Here is a 20,617-nt window from a genome sequence, read left to right on the forward strand (position 1 = left end):
TGTATGTGTAGTGAATTTCGAAACTTTGTAATTCTATTTGTATAACTGAACTTTCCATTAGTCTGTTTGTATCTTAAGATATTAACTTACTGCCAAGGGGGACAACTATCTTGGACTATTGTACTTAGTGATTTGACAAGCAGAGATTTCCGTGTGCGAGGACAACTGATTTCACACTATTCGGAATTTTTTTCTTTTGTTATGAGATCTAAGTTGTTCAGTGAAACTGTTTGTTTAAACTATCTTTGATCAGGAAGGATGACTGTCAATATGATAGTGCATTTAGATTACAATGGCGTCGTAAAGTAAATCTGATGGCTTGGAAAAAAATATAATATGCACAATTCCACTTGAAAATGGCAATCGCTCAACAGTCGGAAGCATTCTTTGCAATATCCCTTTCGATAGCCATCTTATTAAGACCATTTTTACTGACACCAAGGAGGCAAGTATATAGGACCTACTGATAAGTAACCTATGTTTCAATATTGAATAACAGGATTATAAACCATAAATACTCATACTCGTATCATGGACTTACTACACATGGACGCTCATCGCTCGTTTAATATTATTCATGCACCTGTTTCTGTCAAAAGTAGCACAAAAGCATTTTAAGCATGCTTTCCTGCTTTGATCTTATCATCATCGCCGAGAGCCAGCCTGGATAAAATCAAGACGACGCTTTGAGAACTATAAAAAGTACATGCGCAAGATAGTATTTATCTTATCAAATCAAGAAAAATGCATGTGCAGTTGTAGTGTACATTGGGATATTGTCGCTCAAGTAATTCCATTCGCGAAATGCGCGTACTTTACAAGAGAAAGCAATTATTTTGGCAGGTTGGATGTGTGATTTATTTGTAATCTAATTTTCACATTTTTCGCACCTTCGCAGAGTAAACATGGACTGTAACCGTAGATGCGTGTATGTCCCGTCATTTAGCCATGTTACATGCTTGTCCACAAGACAAGTGTCCACTTCAGTAATTTTCAATTTTGTGACACGAAAACTGTCATGTTTTCGGGTTTGCTGCTCCCTTTTATCGGTGTACGTTAATTCAAAGGCAGTTGAATCTGAAAAGGCACCTAAGCAAAATGAGACTGCAATGAGGGAAATGGTTCTTTTGTCAGCTAGAGTGACGATGCACGATTGCACAATCGTCACTATCCAAGCACCTGGAAGTACTCATTAAATAATCAGGTGGCGGCGGTGATGATGGGATCAAAGAAAGACATTCATACTAGTCCATGTGTGTAGTAGGTCCACGCTCGTATTAATGTAATTCGTCTGTGCTAGGGTAAAATGCGGCGGCGCTGCATGCATGTTCTGCATGCTGCTGCTGCTGGTGGTATGATGGTGGTGGTGGTGCTGCTGGTGGTGGTTGTGCTGGTGGTGGTGGTGGTGCGGTGATATCAGATGATGAATTGATGATGTAGCCCGACCAGACGCTGTTAGTATACGCTGTGCAAATAACCCCACTACAGCGACTGGGCTGCGTGTGATGATGATGATGATGATGATGATGATGATGATGATGATGATGATGATGATGATGATGGGGCGGGGGGGGGGGGGGGGAGGGGGTGGGGTGGGGAGGGCCGCGGAGGGCAGTCATCATGTGTACTACTACCAAAGAGCTCTTTGCTACCACTGTGGATCGGAGCGAATGCATGTCTAGTGAGCTGTGAGCGTAGAACTGGCGACGATTAGTGAGTCCATCTACAGAATATCCAGCGTGAACAGGTTGAAAACTCTACAAAATGGCATCTGTGCAGCTCGGTGATGGGGAAAAGACATTTATAATACACGGCGTAAAAGTGAGTGTGAAAAACTCATTCTTGTCGTGTTCTTTCCATTCGTTTTTATACCATGTGCCGTGCCCGAAGTCTTTACTGTCACAGTCCCATTAACGTCTTTTTATGTTACCAAGCGGTAGCTCATTGCAACTGATTCAATGACAAATTGCCCTAGGCCTACATCGCATCGACGTAAATAAGCACTGAATTTAGTGAATTGATCAGTGTTTTAGTAGACTTAGCCATGATAAAAAATCATGGGCGTACATACTCGAGCAGGATTCGAACCTACGTCCATGACGACCTCCTGATCACTGGACAGGCGTCATCTCCACTACTTAGTAGTTATGTTAGACCAAAAAAAAAAAGATTCATGAAATATGGCCAAACCATATATCATATTAAAGGTCTCAGCGAGACAAATCCAAAGGTGAAGAGATAATTGAAATTGGATATTTATTTACTGAGTTATGGCTTGTCAAATGTCGCACTCAACTGTATGTCTTCTGCGGCAATTTATGGAGAATTGCTTCTCCTTTCTCTATTACCCCCCAATGCAGGTTTTCGAAACAACAACAAAAAAAGATGGCTTTATGCACCAAAATGAACCTATTTCAAAGACATGTAGAGACAAAAAAAAAAATGTTAAGTAGCAAGTTAACTGTATACTTCATCTTAATTTATTCTATTGTTTTTTCATACGGTTATATTTTTTTTTCATTCACATTGTTAATGTTACTGACCGAGGAAGACTCCAAAAAGTCAAGTGGAGTTGGTGGGTATTCCACTATTCCTTTGTGAGTTTTACAAGTGAAGTTCGTTGAATTTCGTCCCTCCCCTCCAATTTTCAAATCCTGGATCCACTGCTGGATAATATCACAAATGGCCTGAAATTATTGCAAAATTACATTTTAAATTAAAATCATAATATTCTAATCAATACTAATCAATTAGGCATAGACTCTATGCCAATGTTATGATTAACCAAGTTAGTGCCTGACAATAAAATATTAATATTACTAATAAGCTTAAGATAAATATTAACAATAATTGGCTTAACTGCAGAATACCCCGCCAAGATCTCCAGACGAGATTTCTCGACTATACTGACTGTGCTTTATTTCGTCCGGGATACTACGCACACAGTGCACAAGAAAATCTCGTGCATGCCTCAAAAATCTTGGCGAGATATTCTGCAGTTGTTAATGATAATACTAATGTTAAATATTGAATAATAATAATAATTATAATAACAATAGACCAATGATAATAATTAATGATTAACCTATCTAACAACAATCATATTCATACATCCAGAGGGGCATTGGTAAACATTTGTACTTCAAAGTCAAAACCCAACATCTTCTTCATCAAATTAAACTCAAGACAAGATTGAATTACTTGTAATTTGCCGATTTAAACTTGGACTTTGTCTAACTGTTACGTGTAATGTCAGAATTTAAAGATCTGAATTTGAAAAGTGAAACATACATTATCATAAAGTTTTCTTTAGACCTGACGTTAAAAAGTCTATTTAGTAACTGGTTAGAACTATTGGAAGTGTTAGTGTTATACTAGTGTTAAGGTGGTTTGAAAGAAAAAAACATACTTTACAAGTACTGAACAACCGGCTGACAACGAAAACTTATTTTGGAAACGATCATTGTGGAAATCAATTAAATTCTATGGGCAAAAACGGTAGAGTAATGAAGTAATTAGCACAACACGTAGTAGCAGGCCCTTCACTTGTAACGGTTACACGTAAGGTGGCCTTAAATACGAACCTACGTAATTACCTCCGAAACCGTGATTCTGCGTCCCGAAAAATGCCCGAGAGATCTCCCGACACCGGCTTGCTTATCCTTGTTGCGACAAAATGCGACAGGTTTTTACTGTAAATGCAAGTGGTTTCTAGTTTAAAAACATCCACAAAAATCAAATAAAGACCGGTTTTTTTTAAACCCTTGAGATTTTGCCATAGAAAACAGAGTCCAAAGTCACAAAATTGATGCCTCTTTATCCAAACTTCACCAAAATACAAGATTTTTAGGGGGAAAACGAACTGCTCGTCGAGTTCTGACTGGTCATTTCGCATGTGCAACATGTGGAGATGTACCGACGTAAATATCTCTAAACACCTACGTCATATAACTAGGCAAGAGAGAAAAAAACAACCCGGAAGCAGGAATAATTTGGGGTCACTTTATTCAAGATGGCTACTTGCATGACGTACTTCGTGTAATGTGGAGCTCCACGATAATGTCATCGAATGCAAGTAGTCCTGATAATTTTGCTGATCCAAATTAAACTTTTTGTTTTTAGTAATTTATAGTGCATTTTATTGATATTTCTTAAAAGAATTAAAGCTGTATATATAGCCACAGTGCTTTGATGAAAATTGACCTTTTAACACGTCGGCAGAATAGGAAATGTGTTAAATGTGACCCCGCTGACATCGCTATACTTAGACCACCGAGCTTTCGCCCGACAGCAAGTGTTCAGTTGTTGATTGTTGGTTCTACTTCTACAGCGGGTTTAGCCCGATCAGACGCTATACAGCGACTGGGCTGTAGCAGCAGGTAGACCTAACTGTTAGATTTACTGCGTAATTATTCAAATTCATGAAATTAAAAACACTAATCAATTCAGTGCTTATTTACGTCGATGTAGGGCAATTTGTCATTTATCAGTTGCGATGAAAACATCTCGACGGAAGAATTTCATGAATTTGAAGAGGTATCTCCTCTTCATAAAGCTTTTGCCTTAGTATTTACTCAGTACCGGGTATAAAAGTTTATTTTAGTTTAACATTAGAGATCAGAGAGCTAGGACTAGGAGAGTGGATCGTATCACCGTACGCTTTTTTTTTTTTTTTTTTTTTTTTTTTTCGTGGCTCTGAATTCCGGTCTCAGAGGATGAAATTTCGCCCAAAAATAACACCCAACCAATTATTTACAAAGTCCTGAAAATTACGAATTTCGCAAAGTTATGAAAATTATTCACTCTGAGTTTTGAAAATTTACTTATACACGTACAGTATAAATTTACCCCTCTACATACAAAAAGGTATCTTTCAGGAATAGCGCGGTGTAATATCGCATTATCAGAGACTCCAACCCCAAGTACCTTCTGATCTGGAGATTCTCCCGCCCGAAATCCCTAGCAAACGGGAGACTCCAAGTTGATGTGTGCGAAGCGCGAAGTTCCTAGAGTTCTAGATGTTCTCTGGTTCTATCTAAGGCTTATTTTTTAAACATACGATAGCAATAAGTAAGAAATGCTTTCCACCGGGAGACACAGAGCCAGGGCGGGAGAAATCAAATCCTAAGCGGGAGAACGGGAGATTTTGCAAAAATGGGCTTTCGGCGGGAGATCTCCCGTCGAAAACGGGAGAGTTGGAGTTTCTGCATTATAATTCCAGACCCTGGCCCAGACAAGCTAGTCAAGAAGCATAATGTGTGTGAATTGTTGAATTTTATGAATTATTTATCTTTTTTGGAGAAGTTGTAACAGGCATACAAAACTTCGAGATGTAGAGCAGCTGGTAGAGGGAAGGAAGGAGGAGATTGGTTGAAAATAGTGTCCATCTCGCATTGCTGTGGTGACCCGAGCGGTGACCAAAGGTGAAATTATGTCGTTCACGAAGAATTTTAGATACACAAGTATTTGCAACACAGTGGACTAAGCAGTCATAAAATTGCTCCTGATTGTGGAGTGACCACGAGCGGATATGGTCAGAGAATTTATGAAAACGATTCTTGATAAAGTGTTACTCTTTAACCTATCCTGCACGGGATATCATGTGTTGAGAGTTTGCTGTTACAAATTGTTACAATGACTCTGCTGCTTATACTATAGTGTTGATTTGATATTTACTCTACAAGTACAAATCTTGATACTGCATTTCACAACAGGACAACTTAAGATCTGATGGCAGATCCTGCAGATCTTATCGCAACATGGAGCTGGAGTGTGGTGTGGTATCCAATACGAGTGGATCAGCAAGACTGATTCTGTCAGATACTCAAGTAAGATATGATATTACAGGTTTTGATTTAGTATACTTTGTCACATCTTTTCATTTGTTCTGGTTTCCAATACTATTTGAAACCAGAGCATATTATTATTATTTTATTTTTTTAAAGTGACAAAAATTTCCTTTGTTGTTGTTGTTGTTGTTGTTGTTTTGCTGTTTTGCAAGAGGTACATACTCATACATAACATCAAGACATTCAGAACTTGGCAGTTATAAAGCAAGCTTGCACCTCATATTTCTTGGTTGATGAACAGTGATATCAATCATTTAAGCAAATAATTAGGCCTTGGAGATACAACTACAAGTAAGAATGACATTCATAGGAAATACATTTAGACAACAGGCTGTTTATATTTGTTTTACCCTCTCTTTTTAAAACTAATAGATTGTGTGTTGTGTAATGTTATGAATATGTGGGTTCTATTGATAACTTGCATGGTAATGAATTACTGATGTTTTGGGGAAATGTACTCCAATACTCAGATAAGTTAAGTCAAAATTGAATACTGGTTGTGGTCTTTATGTACTAGTCCTAATTTGTCCTTTGCAATAAGCAGTTCAAGACATCTACAGATATTTCACACTTTCTTGCCTTAATTTCCAGGTGAATCAGCAATAATTGAAAAGAAAGAAAAACAGAAGAAATTCTGATCAGTAAGGAAGGATACATACTTAAATTCAAAATTCAAGATTCAAAACTCAGAATAATTGGTTGTCACTTCAGAACCACGTAGTTCTATGGTATAAATTCATGGTGTCTACTTCACAGGTATTGGTTGGTGTGAAAGCAGAGATGGGACCCCCAGCAGAGTCGTGTCCACACCAGGGTTCCATTGAGTTCTTTGTTGATTTCTCAGCAAATGCCTCGCCCAAATTCGAGGGCAGGGGAGGCACCGAGCTGGCCACAGAGATTGCCAATATGCTGGGGATGGTGTACAAGGATGAGAAGGTAAGATATGAATGTAGGTGCAATTGTTTTTAATGCTGTCTGAAGATGACTGCCAGTGTAATTGTTCTTTGAGCACACATGTCAAAAGTAATTCTGGTGTAAATAGAATAAGTGTCATACAGAGCAACAATTCAGTGAAGTTTTGCAATTTTGGACACATTCAGTTAGTATCAGTTGCATTTGAAAGGAAATACTGGATAAGATGTTATTACAGTTATAGTCACGAGTCAGTGATTGCACATTTGCAGCCTCAAAAAAATTCAACATGAAAGCCCAAATATAAGAATCAAACTTTCGAAATCCATTTGAATACTGTAAAACAAGGAATTTTCGCGTGCATTTTAATTTCGCGAATTTCGCGAGCGCCAAAATTCGCGAAATTAAAATGCACGCGAAAGTTTTTGTCTACACTACATGCATTGAACGCCAGTGGCAATTCGCGAAAATTTCATGCCGCGAAAAAGGCTGTCGGCTCCAATTCGCGAAAATTTCATGCCGCGAATATATCATGTTTTACAGTACATGCACAATATATCTACATTCAAGGTATTTTCAACATTATTCATTTACGAAACGTGCTCACAAATTGGATGGTGTTCAAATGAAATTGGTTGAGTTCATTCCAAAGCAAAGTCTTGTGTACGAAAATGTGTGATTTCTTTTTTTTTCTTCCTTCCCAGAAACTGGATTACAAGTCTCTCTGTGTGATTCCAAGGCAATGCTGCTGGACATTGTATGTTGACATAGTGGTACTCGAATGTGGAGGCAACTTATTTGATGCCATTGCTCTTGCAGTCAAAGCTGCTCTTTTCAATACAAGGTACATGAAATGATAGTTAGTATCATTTTCTCACTTTATTGAATGCACTGAAACACATATATGTACATGTATGTGAGGAAGGCCTGAATTTTCCTGTCCTCAAAGGGGCACTTGCTGTCATAATGTTGATTGTTACAGCATGTTTTAGACCTTGACATGTTTGTGGCATCGTTTATTGAGTGCCACATTGTATCATGCCTTTCAATCACACAATACAATGTACTGTATTCGCCATATATTTTGCGAGTCTAAATTTTCGTGAATCGGGAATTCCCGACGAGTTCGTGAGTGGTTAAATTCGCGATCATGGAGTCCTGTACTGAACAGAGAAGTGTACACGCATACGTCGCTTTCACATCGGGATCAGAGTCAATATTTTCGTGTGTCTTTGATTTCGCGAATAGCACCTGACTCGCGTAATTCGCGAAAATAAAAACCTCACGAAATATTAATGGCATATACAGTATACAATCAAATGGTTGTATGTATGGTAGCTTTGAATATGCAATGAGTGAATGCCCAATGACATTACAGTTATGTCCAAGCTTTTAGTGATTCATTGTGCAATGTTAGACAGGTACTTCAAATCCTCGTCTGTGACAATGCAATAAAACTTTGCTTGTTGGGTAGATTTGTAAAATTAACATTCATGTTTTGACAATGTTTCCTTTCAGTAATTTGCATACTGCTCAGGGACAGAAAGTTATGAAAAATTGTGAATGTTACAGTAATTGGCTCCAGTAACATGCCAGACTTGAATTCAACATAAACACATACTTATCTCTTCTGCACTCTGGGTGTATAGAAGTCTAGAATTTTAGATACTCAAACCACATTACCAAAAGACTACCGGGTGGATACGTCTTTAATCTAGATAGAAATTTTGGCATTATGGGTGCAATGGTGAAAGGTGTAGTTGTAACTTGTAATGCACTTTTTCAATGTTTTTTTTTTCCTTAGTGCATGAATGTTGGAAACATGGAGGAGTATATATATATATATATATATATATATATATATGTATATATATATATGTATACATAATTTAAAATAAATCTCCCCCCCCCCAAAAAAAAAGAAAACAAAAGAAAAAAAATTGTTACCTGTATTGGCAGTTTTCTCCCTTATGTATACTTGCCAAAGTTTCATTCCTGATTGAAGGGTTCTCATCGCAAATTACACTTTTCTTGGATATGATATAGAATACCAGATGTGCGTGTGCAGAGAGACATGGACGGTACAGAGGACATTGAAGTTTCTGACAATCCTCACGACTACCACAAGCTGGATACCCAGCAGCTTCCACTCCTGGTAACAGTCAGCAAGGTGGGGAGTGTTGAACAGTCCACTTTTGTTTATACAATCACTCAAGATACATGTTGCTGTTTACGATTTTATTAAAATATGAGCAGATACTGATTCATACTGTAAAGCCAAAAATATTTGCAGCATGAAATTTCTGTAAATTGGAGCCAATGGCTTTTTTCGTGGCATAAAATTGTTGTGAATTGGCACTGGCATTTAATTCATGTAGTGTAGACAAGAACTTTCATGTGCATTATTTAAAGGACAAGTTCACCTTCATTAACATAAGGATTGAGAGAATGCAGCAATAATAGTAGAATACATCAGTGAAAGTTTGAGGAAAATTTGACAATCGATGCAAAAGTTATGAATTTTTAAAAATTGTGTTGGAACCGCTGGATGAGGAGACTACTAAGGCTCGTGATGTCATATGAGTACAACAGTATAAAGAAAATGTAAAGAAAATTCAACATATTTTCACTTTTTTCGCATAATAAAAGAGCACTTGACTTGCCTCTTTCTAAAGGCAATGGGAATAATATTACTCATAACATGTCAGTAACGAGTCAAGGGAATGTGTACTTTTTTCAAAAGATGAAATTTCGTGGAATTCTCTTTATATTTTCCTTATATTGTTGTATGCATGTGACATCATACACTGCAGTAGTCTCCTCGTCCAGCGGTGACTGCACAAAAACTTCAAAAATTCATAACTTTTGAACGGATTGTCCGATTTTCCTCAAACTTTCAATGATGTGTTCTACTAATATTGCTACATTCTCTCAATCCGTATGTTAATGAAGGTGAACGTGTCCTTTAATTTCACAAATCTTGGCTCTTGCAATGCATATGAAACTTTCTGGTTTTACAGTTCTAAAGGTAATTTACCCTTGTCTTTGTACAAAAAGTGCAGCATGGCTCTAACATCAGGGTAGATCTAGGGAATCGGTCGTTGCTGTGCACTTTGACTTTCTACTGTTATTTTTGATTGTCTGAGAAAAATATCAATGCATGCTGTAATAATTTCAGTCAAATTAATCTGAATACCAGCAATGAAATGTGGTGGTGGCTTGAATCATTGTTCATCCTTTAAAATAGTTTTTTCTGGTTCATTTGGGAGTCACTTGCACAGCTATGTTAATGCATTTTCAGAAAACCAAACAAAACCAAACAAAGCTAAGTAAAAATGAAAACTCGCACATTTGCATGTGATGTAATTTGAACAAAACCCGCTCAGGTGACTGAGATTTGACCGTCCCCCATAAAGGGCATTATGATGTACATTGTACTGTACAGGAGAATAAGAGGGATTGAATGAGCCCTATTGAAGTAAAGCTATTTTTCAGGAAGTCTGCCCGAATCCTTGATGAAAGCACCACAGGGGATATGCCGATTAGTGACCAAAGGATGGCAGGGACTAATACCAGGCAGAGCGGATTCTATACAGACAGCTGATCAGACACTGCCTTGTCCTGATGTAATCCTAGAGTGTGTTCACTGAACTCCAACACTACGTATAGAGTTCAGTGAGTGTGTCCCAATGGCCCAAATTCACGAAGGTGGTACAAATGAAACCATGGTTTAAACCAAGGACAAAAACCATGGAGTGTCAAGTGTCGCATGGAATATATTTCATTACGAAATTGGTCATTTCATCGACAAAATGTGACCCTGCACCTCAAAACAAACAAAAAGTCGCCAGACATGAATTTTTAGTTAAGACCATATTCTGAAAGAGCAGACTTTAAGCTTTAAAATGATGTATAACTCAAATCAAATGGACTCTCCTAACCTATCTAAATATTGGAAAGAAAGCACAAACTCAGGAAAAGTGTGAACTGAGAAAAGAGGCTCTGAAGTACAGTGTCTATTCAAGCGCTTAATCTTTACCAAACCGTGCTGGCTGTGCGATGAATGGGACAAAAAACAGGAAGTAAACCACCAGAGTAACAACAATGAAGGGATTATCAGATTCAACTGAAATTAAGCATACCTCATTAACACATTCTGTCCATAATAAATGCCAACTTTCAAAGCAGTAGCATTATCCTTTCAAAAGTTATTAGAGTTGAAAGTGAAGAGTGTGGACAAGGTTTTTCAGAAATGAAAAAGGGATTCTAAGGACACACCTAATCACACTATTCTACAAAAAAACGTTCGAGATAAACTGCTAAAAAAAAACACACTTTCCTGCCCGTTTTATGATACCAAATTTTAGCATAATGTAAGAGAAGACCCGCTCTTTCAGAAAATATGAAAAAGTCAAGTTTGGCTAGGTTGACCAATTTCACTTATTTTCAGTCCTCACGCAATATCAGTGTGTGCGACTTTATGTTCGTTTTGAGGTGCACGGTCACAAATGACTGTTTCGTTAACGAAATTATTTCGTGGACGAAATGTTCATTCAGTTACAAAATGTTGTCATTTCGTTACAAAATCATAATTCAATCGAAGAAATGACTGATTTTCTAACGAAATATTCCATGCAACACAATTATGGCCATTGAGTTGAGCATGCATTGCTTGGTTCTCTCCCTCCAGGTCGGCCAGGGTCACATCGTTGACGCCACCCTCCAAGAGGAAGCCTGCAGCATGGCCTGTCTTGTGGTGGCTGTCACCACAGAGGGCGCTATTGATGGTGTTGTGAAAAAGGGCTCTGGGAGTTTAGCTGTGGAGAGCATCCATGATATGCTGATGGTGAGGAACCAGTTCAACTCCCCCCAAAACAAACAAACAAACAAACAATCAAACAATCAAACAATCGCAATTCCCACTTCATGTGCAAGCTGACTTTGAAAAATCAAAGTGGGTAAAAATCAAACAAACATACATGTAATTGTAGAAATGTTCATTAGAATTGGACATACATTATGAGAAAGTTGTGGAATTTTGAATTTAGCAAAGTGGGTAATATCAATCGAACATTATGGTTGAAATGTGCATTAAAATTGGACTTACACTGATGATAAGGTTATTGAATTTTTGATTTTCACATTACATGGAACCATGATATTGGTTTCATGTCAAATGAATTTTTGTATTTCTCTATTTATTTTGCTAAAGCCAGCCACAGTAGGGAGTTGACTTGTACTTTATGCTCCTGCCACAAGCTGTTGCATGTAATTACAAGCTGGCTTTTGTACAGTCCTGACTTAGAATTTGAGTAATTTGTTTGTTTGTTTGTTTGTTTATTTTTTTTTTTTGGGGGGGGGTTGACAGTAGTGAAATGTCACATGTGATGGCATTGTTGAATGTTGTATTGGAGATGCTTGTTGGTATTGTGGAATGTGAAATCTCTGTTCAAATAATTTTTAAGATTAGTATGCCCTCACCTTGGACTATATCATTCTCTTTTTCTATAGATGCTTATCATTCTCTTGATGTTTGTATATCTCTCTGCAGACAGCGAAACAGATTGGAACTGATCTGAACCAACATCTACAACAGTTTCTCAAGAAGGAAGGGGACAAAACGTCCAGCAAGGGATTTCTGACTTGATGCGTGACAGTACAGTGCAAGAGAGCCCTTATTGTCAGTTTATATGGAGTGGCGGTCTGTTGACTGATAACGTAGGGAGTAGTCATGCGAGGATGTCTTCCATATTCATTGTCGACAGGCGGAAGGGAAAAGATGGTTTTTGTGCTCCTGTGTCAAACTCCAGACTCATCAAAGCTGATCATGGCATCAGATGTGACACGTTATTGCCATTCACTTGCTCCTACAAGACTTTCTCAGATTTCCCTGTACACGTACCTGGAAAAACACACAATCCAGTACGGCTGCCGATCAGTTTACCCTGCCCTGCAAAGAAGGTTGTGTGTCAGGATTAACAGATCAGCTTGTGGTCATGTGTTCAATGCGTCACAGATATTCTCAGATGATGTGACGATCATATAGTGGCTTAGAACATTTTGCTCCATGGCCCACACCTTGATGAGCTTCATACCAGGCACTCTTTCTAATACTAAAGATGCATAAGTGATCCCTGCTTGTTTACCCTTTTGGAGCATACAAGGCACTGGGCAGCAACATTATAAGGCTGTATTGTAATGTCTTCATGTAGGTGCACTACTCTTTATCCAAAGATGGAAACACGTAGTGAAATAAAATATTTTGTAGAAAAGCAAGGTTTGGATATTGGTCAATTTCTTTCCGATACATGTATAATGTATGACTATTATTTTTCATCCTTTGATGTTAGCATTTGAATATGAAAATCTTCATTCACTGTTGTACTGCTCAATAATGAAACATAGTACTCTGCCTGTCCAATGTCTGAAAGTAACTGCAGTCCAACCTGTGATACAAAGCACCGAGTGTGCATTATCTGGCACTAATATACTTGTGTATCCATGTTGATATCTCAAATTCCAGAGCCAATTTGCACCAAAATTACAGAAAATACTGATTACATATACAGTCAACCTTGCTCAAGTCGACCTTGCATTTATAAGTCAAATAATCGCCTAAGTCGAAGGTCTCTTCAAGTCCTCTTTATATTCTCTTGATTTTAATCCCTCAGAAGTCGAAGTTTCTCCAAGTTGAAGCTATTTCTTCAGTCAAAATAGATTCAACTTAGGCAAGGTTGACTGTAGCTTATATTCAACACTTGCATAAATTCAAACCATAATGGTTTTCAGGAGGCATTGATATCAACATCGATTTTCATGTTGTTCCTCGAAACCACTCTTTCTTCATGAGCTAATTTGCAATCGCAGCGTACGCTGCCTGCACAATTTGAAACTTAAGTTTACCATGTAATTTTTTATTCAAAGATTCATATTCATGCGAGTGATTTGAAAAATGAGCTCAACTTCAGCACACTTGTTGGTTTTACCCACCTCATTTTCTTCCCCCTACACATACACACACTCTTAATAACTTCAGCAGATACCTGGGCCCCATTTCAAAAAAGATGTTAGGATAGCAACTCTTGATGGAATGGCAACTTCCCATAGCAACAGCCTATCAGGAAGCTGGATTCTTGTTGTTACCATGACAATTGCCATTCCAGCAAAAGTTGCTATCATATCAACTTTTTATGAAATAGGGCCAAGGTAGTCATATCTTCATGGAACAAGGCCGGTAGGAGATACAGTGTATAACCCAGAACCCAGCTCCATGATGTAACAATGTACACTGCGTACGGCGAATATTTCTTGAATTTTTTTATTTCTATGAAATTCGCGAGTCAGGTGCTATTTGCACATCAAAAAACATGCAAAAATATTGACTCTAATCCCGACGTGAATGTGACATGCACATATACATTTCTCTGTTCAGTACTGTACGCCATGATCACTAATTCAACCACTCGCAAAATTTCCAGGAAGCCCCGATTTGTGAAAATTTAGACTTGCTAAATATATGGTGTATATAATAGTACATGAAAACATCACATGCCAAAAGGACACAAGATAACCTATTATCGAGTTTATTCATTCCTGCCAGGTAGTCTTTAATTATTATACAGATTACATTGTATTTTGCAGTACATAAACATTATGTGAGTACAGAACCTGTACTCACAGTGGACAAAGTGCCCACCAAACATACACCATTGTTATCGATTCTTTGAATGTTTGTGTGTGTACATTGTACAGGACATATGTGGTCTCTTTACATGTCTCTTGTGTATCCAAAGAGACCAGGATAATGCACCTTGTTATAACAAGGATGGATATAGGGAGATGCCTGACACAAGGCAATTTCGCATGTCCATTTCTTTTAATATTGTCTTGTTTTTAGACCTGATATGACATGATACCCTATAAAACAAGTAAATTTCAATGGTCCAAGGCAGTTTGTCTTTACGCAAAGCCGTGAGAGCTGACTTGAGTCACAGTACATGTACAGCACAACTCTTTCTCCCCCAACAAAACCCAATAGTGACTAATTCCTACATAACAAGGGTGTAGCCTCTCTGCAAGTCCCTCCGATTTCACCAAATCATCTTTAAACATGGTACTGACACATCACATCGTTGCCAAATATCAACTTCAAACACTGTATATGGGGCAGAGTTTATAAATATATTACATGATTGAGACTCATCCATAAGACAATTTCAAAAGTGGTTAATTGTGATCAGGAACCACAATGAGGAGACTGAGAAAAGAAAGCATTATTACTCTTTTTCTGAAGAAAAGTTGGTGATGTTCTACCTTTGAGATGACATATAGTGCATTTGTGTTACTGACTGCAATACAGTTGTAGTTATTTTCACAAGTTGGAAATATCATGAATATTTCAGTGGACTCAAAAAATTGGAAAAAAAACAAAACAAAACACACAAAGCACTGCAGAGTATACTGCATACCATTTACAGTAGATCTGCTCAACCATGAGCGATTATTTCATAATGCCTTGTTTATCTCCTTCAAGTTCTAAAGGTATCAATCTGCCATTTCATACACAAAAGATTTTTCTAAATGAGGAAAAATGTAACATTGGCTTCATGAATTGAATTTACTTTCATATCCCCTACACACTGTATATTATTGATCAAGTAGTCACCAAATATGAAAATTGGCTAAACATACACTGTAGCCATTCCCCAGTTCATATCATACACAGTGTATCAAAATACCAGTAATCAAAATATCATTAACCTATATCGGCACACCTGTACTAAAGTAACACCAACTTTGCCCTGGCATCTATACAGAGCAAGATGCAGTTTGGTTATACTGCATATAGATGGATTTTCTGAGTGAATACAGCAACACAAGTCTTCAGTCACAATATACATTGTACACAATGTCGCACATTCAAATTGGGGCCATTACACTTCTATAATGCTTCCTGAAAACTGGCCTGCTCACTTTGGAAGAAATTTAACATCTTACTGCAATACTATGCAGTAAACTGATGGCTCAATACATGTAGTCTACGATGAACAGCCCACAAAGTAAGTTTGGGATTAAAGTTTACATGTGCATATGATAGCATGTGCATGTGTGTATATGTGTGTGTCTGTAAAATAAATAGAGTCATCAAATACTGATGAAATTGTTGCATGTATTACTATTACATGGTTGAGAATCAACATTTGACTGAATACTGCCTCATGGCAGGTCTTTCAGTTTCTAAAAACAGGTGGCCATAGAAATGTACACAAGAAATACTTTGAACTTTGGGTGGACATTATGTCATCTCAATACAACTTAATTCTGCATGAAATACCACAACCTGAAATATTTTACGTAACAAATAATCATCATTAGCAATCAGTTGTCAGCGGACATCATCTGGCCTTAACAATCTGGGCATACTCTGACAGACGTAAAACTTCCTGTTGTGTCTTGTTATACAAGTTGGGGAGTGAATTCTACTGACAGCCCTCAATAATATGAATTATTTGTACACCAATGCATAAAAGGTTTTCAGAGCATTCCAGAGCACCTCCCACTGTCAGAGTCTGTCTACTATTGAGGGACTGCTGAATGTAGTGTCCCACTTGATATCATTCAAACTATCCTCCAGTCATCCCTTCTCACGACACCGTAACGCTGCTTTCAACATTTTGGCTCACATCCAGTGCAGATCATTGCCATCACTATACAAGGTTTTCCTCACTATCAATCCTGATGGAAAACATTCCATCCTACACAGTGTTTTCTCTTCCCTCCACGCCACTGTTCAACTCCACATCATGACAATGGGTGCAAGTCACTGCTTGATGAGGACAGAGGGTAGATTGCATCATGTATCCCCAGCTCTCGCTGACTTGTATCTCTCGATCTCCTCAGGAAACATCTTTCCCAGCTCTGTGATGAGTGCCTTCTTGAATTTCTGGAAAAAGATAGAGACGTGGAAAGGAAATGATGCAAGTTGAAGTGAGTGGAAGTGGAAGTCTTTGGCACGGTGGCATTACATGCCTTCACAAAGTCGACGTAAGCACACATTTTAGTGCAATATGAACATATGATGCTTTAAATCATTTGCTGCAGTCACAATGCACACAAACAACCACATACAAACACACTAACACGTGACAAAAAGAGGGGGAAAGAAACGGCTTCAGTCATGCAGCAGTCTCACCTATTCCAAGACACAAAAACATTATCCTATACTTTACATTTTGCAATTAAGCTATCCAAAAAAAAAAAAAAAAAAAAAATGACATACTGGTATCATAATCTTGGTTTACAAATCTGGACCTAAACTTCAATTTTGATGAAGCATACAGAAAGAAAAGGCATTCTCAAGATCTTTCCTATGATGTCACAATTTACACCTACTCCTGTTGCACTTGCTTTGTAAATCAGTAAAGTACACAATGGCCCAAAGTATAATTGGAGAGCATTACGTAATATTTTCATGGGAACACATCTCTTATGTTTTCTCTGTTTTTGTTCTTTTCTTCACAGATTATAACTTGTCATGATATGATAAATCAATCAAAACTCTCATTCTACAACACAGTGCTTGAAGGTACATAATGGGCAAAATGATTTGCCACTTTTCACTGAAATATAACTTTTGCACATATTTCAAATGGCTGACTTGAACTTGCTCTCACTCACATCTACTATTGCCAGGCCCCCCAAATCAGTCTACATGGAGTTTGTATGGGGAGACTTGCTAAATGATTACAACAAATGAAGAATCTAAACCAACAGAGTGCAAAAGCAACTCTAAACAACTTGCAAGTTTACTACTGTTTCAGCAGAGATAGTATACAGTATACAGTATACAGTAGGATCCTGAATGCCCACACATGTGGGTATGACAATCACTAGGTGTCTTACCCTAAATGTTTCTATCTTTCCTTTGACGAGCTCGTTCTTTGCCACAGCTCGCTCCATGCAATCTTTGGTGTACAGCTGCGGATTTTTTCCTTGATCAACATACCTGTGTGAGAGAGATTCCATCAGAAATGTGGCAGATACATAATAACATGCCTGAAACACAACTACGATATCAGAGCCACACTTTATGACAAACAATAGTCCTAAATGTCACATAAGAAATGTGGAAAAGCTTTATGAACTGTTTTTTGTACAGAGTGTGAAACACACCACCTCCATGGTATTCAACTCCAATCTTTGTAAAGAGATTAGTTGGTTCTTTTACATGCATGACCTCCACAAAAAAAAATTAAAAATAATCATTACAAAAAATTGTATAATTTCCTTTTCTTTATCCTGTGCAAGGGGTGGTGTTTTGCCTCTTACAAAAAGGAGGTGGCATGGCAACACACAACAATGGCTCAGTTTCACTGGTCATCAAACCCAACTGAGACTTCTTAAAAGGCCAACTTACTATACTGATTAAACCAATCCATGCCTTCTTTTGCTAATGCTGACATTGCAACCAGTCATTTCAGCTAAAATTTGAAATTTATCTATATGCCATTCTGAATCCAATATGCCACCATAGATATACTGTAAAACATGATATATTCGCGGCATGAAATTTTCGCGAATTGGAGCCGACAGCCTTTTTCGTGGCATGAAATTTTCGCGAATTGCCACTGGCGTTCAATGCATGTAGTGTAGACAAAAACTTTCGTGTGCATTTTAATTTCGCGAATTTTGGCGCTCGCGAAATTCGCGAAATTAAAATGCACGCGAAAATTCCTCGTTTTACAGTAAGCATATGACTGCTTTTTCATTTCAAGATCTGTATTACATGTATTAAATGGTTTCAATTCAGTGATATGTATTAAATAATGTTTCAGTTCAGTGAGATGCTTTACTGCTGTGGGCCACTATTCCTAAAATGATAAAAACTTACTCATAGATGAGCTCCAGGGGTACTTGGACATCCTGGACCTGACTTTTATTCTTGTCAAGGTCCTGAAGCACAGTGACCAGTGAGTTCCTAGGATAAGATAGAGGTGTGCAAAGAGTTCAGGACAAACACATCCAGGGTGAGGGGCCGCATCATTACAGACAAGTGAACAAATCAGGATCACAAATCACCATCGCAAAATATTACCCCCCTCCCCCCCCCCCCGCCATTTTCTGAAGCGCTCTACCAGTAGGTTTTACTATTGCAACTATGCAATTATGCAACTGTGCAATTCATGAATTATGCAATTATGCAGTATGCGCTGGACTTCTAGACTAGCCTCACAGAGTGTTGTATGGGCCAAAATCACCAAAAATGTGTCACAAAAATGTAGAAATGCTAAGAAATTCACATTTAGAAAAAAATTTCGTAGATTTCTCACAATGTTTATCATGTAAATTGTTCAAAATGTTCATGTTTAGACCTTTTACCATACAATACGAAATCTGAGCCTCAAGCCTCATTTGCCGATTTTCTCTTTGTCATCGGCTCAGTACAAATGTCTACAGTGAATCATGTATGGGTATGAATTGTGATTCTGGTTCATGGACAAAATGTGAAAGACGTCAATAATTCCATTACGAAATACACCGGCCTAAAAGAAAACTTTTCGCAGAAGAGTTGACTTGAATTCTATTTTCCAAAAATAGGAGCAAATGATTAACATAATTTTGCAAAATTAACAATTTCAGGACTTTGTGAATATGGCTAATTTTTGGCCAAAATTTCATCCTCTGATAATGGAATTCAGAACAAAAAAAAAAAAACAAAAGGGTCCAGTGATATGATGATCCACTCTCCTCAATCTTCAGTCCTGACCTACACAATCTATAGCTCCTACACAAGAAGCTTGTCTCCTCTATTACAAAAAAGAAAAAAGAAATGATAACTAGAAAAGCACTCGAAGAGCACAGACCTCCATCAAGCATGCAACTCATTTTCCAAAATATAAGCCTTTTGTTTACGTCATTGCACAGCGCCTCGCCCGAGGAGAGCACGCGTTTACTTTTAGTCACCTGTTAGTGCGCGTATGCAAACATCCAGTACACGCACCTTTGAACCCCAAGCGGTTCGTTGACCTTACATGTAGATATGCCGAAAGATTAAATATCCCTCAAAAATCCATAAAAATTCCTGGATCACTACCAAAATTGAATAAGGTGTTCCTTGCGTCAATATTGACATTTTATACAAGTTTCATTTTAATCTGTGCACTGGACTTGTACTGTAGCTGCCTGGTATTTTGTATATATTTTATCTCCTATGGCGACCAGGGATGACACGTCATAGCGCTTTGTATCCAGTGGAAAAGGCGCTCAATAAATGTCTAACCGCACACAACTTTTTGAGTTATCAATGGTTATTTTGCAAACAGACAAACCAACGTCGATGGTATTTTAATAAGTTTACCCCCTCCTTCCTTGGCGGAGGTAATAATAGATATTTATAGGGTCTAAGAAACACAACGTCAACAACAAAACAATGAACATAAAAAGTTGTTGAATGGTGAACATCTTAAACTGTCAAAAGCATTTATAAACTAACGATAACGTTACACTGCACTACAGCCTGTCTCTGGTCGGGCTACTATACATTGATGTACAAGCATGGGACTGACTGACTCACAGTTTTTGATTCAGAGGAGCTTGCCCCTGTTGCTGAAAGTCGCTGACCGCAACACCAAGCTGGCGAGTGATCTCGATAAATCTCTCCAGGTTCTCCACCAGTGGGTCAAACTTCTCCGACTGGGAGGACGACATAATGAGTGATAAAAAGGCTGAGGGAATGTGGGGCCGGTGGAGGGCCTTTTGTCGGTATTGATGTGATCCGCGATGACCCTTGATGATGACCATGCACGCATTTACAACCATGAACCTACAAAGCATGCATATTGTGAATGGATATGTGA

The 20,617-nt window shown here is 38.0% G+C and overlaps 2 protein-coding genes across 2 annotated transcripts; one reads left to right on the forward strand and one right to left on the reverse strand.

Annotated features, from left to right (window-relative positions):
- The first annotated feature begins 1,645 nt into the window (after window positions 1-1,645).
- On the forward strand, window positions 1,646-13,037 carry LOC140233017 (exosome complex component RRP42-like). The gene is made up of 7 exons (XM_072313124.1): window positions 1,646-1,821; window positions 5,715-5,828; window positions 6,606-6,785; window positions 7,466-7,605; window positions 8,808-8,931; window positions 11,452-11,607; window positions 12,313-13,037. Exons 1-7 carry the CDS (start codon window positions 1,765-1,767, stop codon window positions 12,406-12,408), a joined length of 867 nt encoding a protein of 288 aa, XP_072169225.1. The 5' UTR covers window positions 1,646-1,764; the 3' UTR covers window positions 12,409-13,037.
- Window positions 13,038-14,149: 1,112 nt separating this feature from the next.
- Window positions 14,150-20,610, reverse strand: LOC140233019 (mediator of RNA polymerase II transcription subunit 10-like). Its single transcript, XM_072313125.1, has 4 exons — window positions 20,335-20,610; window positions 18,652-18,738; window positions 17,664-17,766; window positions 14,150-16,704 (listed from the first exon to the last, which is right to left on the reverse strand). The coding sequence occupies exons 1-4, from the start codon at window positions 20,592-20,594 to the stop codon at window positions 16,615-16,617; spliced, it is 540 nt and encodes a 179-aa protein (XP_072169226.1). The 5' UTR covers window positions 20,595-20,610; the 3' UTR covers window positions 14,150-16,614.
- Between the last annotated feature and the right edge of the window lie 7 nt (window positions 20,611-20,617).

Source organism: Diadema setosum, chromosome 9 (assembly GCF_964275005.1).
Source record: "Diadema setosum chromosome 9, eeDiaSeto1, whole genome shotgun sequence".
NCBI classification, from domain to species: domain Eukaryota; kingdom Metazoa; phylum Echinodermata; class Echinoidea; order Diadematoida; family Diadematidae; genus Diadema; species Diadema setosum.

Bases quoted from the DNA above. Each gene is read 5' to 3' on its own strand.
- LOC140233017 (XM_072313124.1), top strand. From the start codon at position 1,765: ATGGCATCTGTGCAGCTCGGTGATGGGGAAAAGACATTTATAATACAC. The intron at 7,606-8,807 runs GTACATGAAATG...GATATGATATAG, and splicing joins GCTGCTCTTTTCAATACAAG to AATACCAGATGTGCGTGTGC. The intron at 11,608-12,312 runs GTGAGGAACCAG...ATCTCTCTGCAG, and splicing joins GCATCCATGATATGCTGATG to ACAGCGAAACAGATTGGAAC.
- LOC140233019 (XM_072313125.1), bottom strand. From the start codon at position 20,594: ATGCTTTGTAGGTTCATGGTTGTAAATGCGTGCATGGTCATCATCAAG. The intron at 18,739-20,334 runs GTGAGTCAGTCA...ATCTTATCCTAG, and splicing joins GCTCCTCTGAATCAAAAACT to GAACTCACTGGTCACTGTGC. The intron at 17,767-18,651 runs GTAAGTTTTTAT...TCTCTCACACAG, and splicing joins CCCCTGGAGCTCATCTATGA to GTATGTTGATCAAGGAAAAA.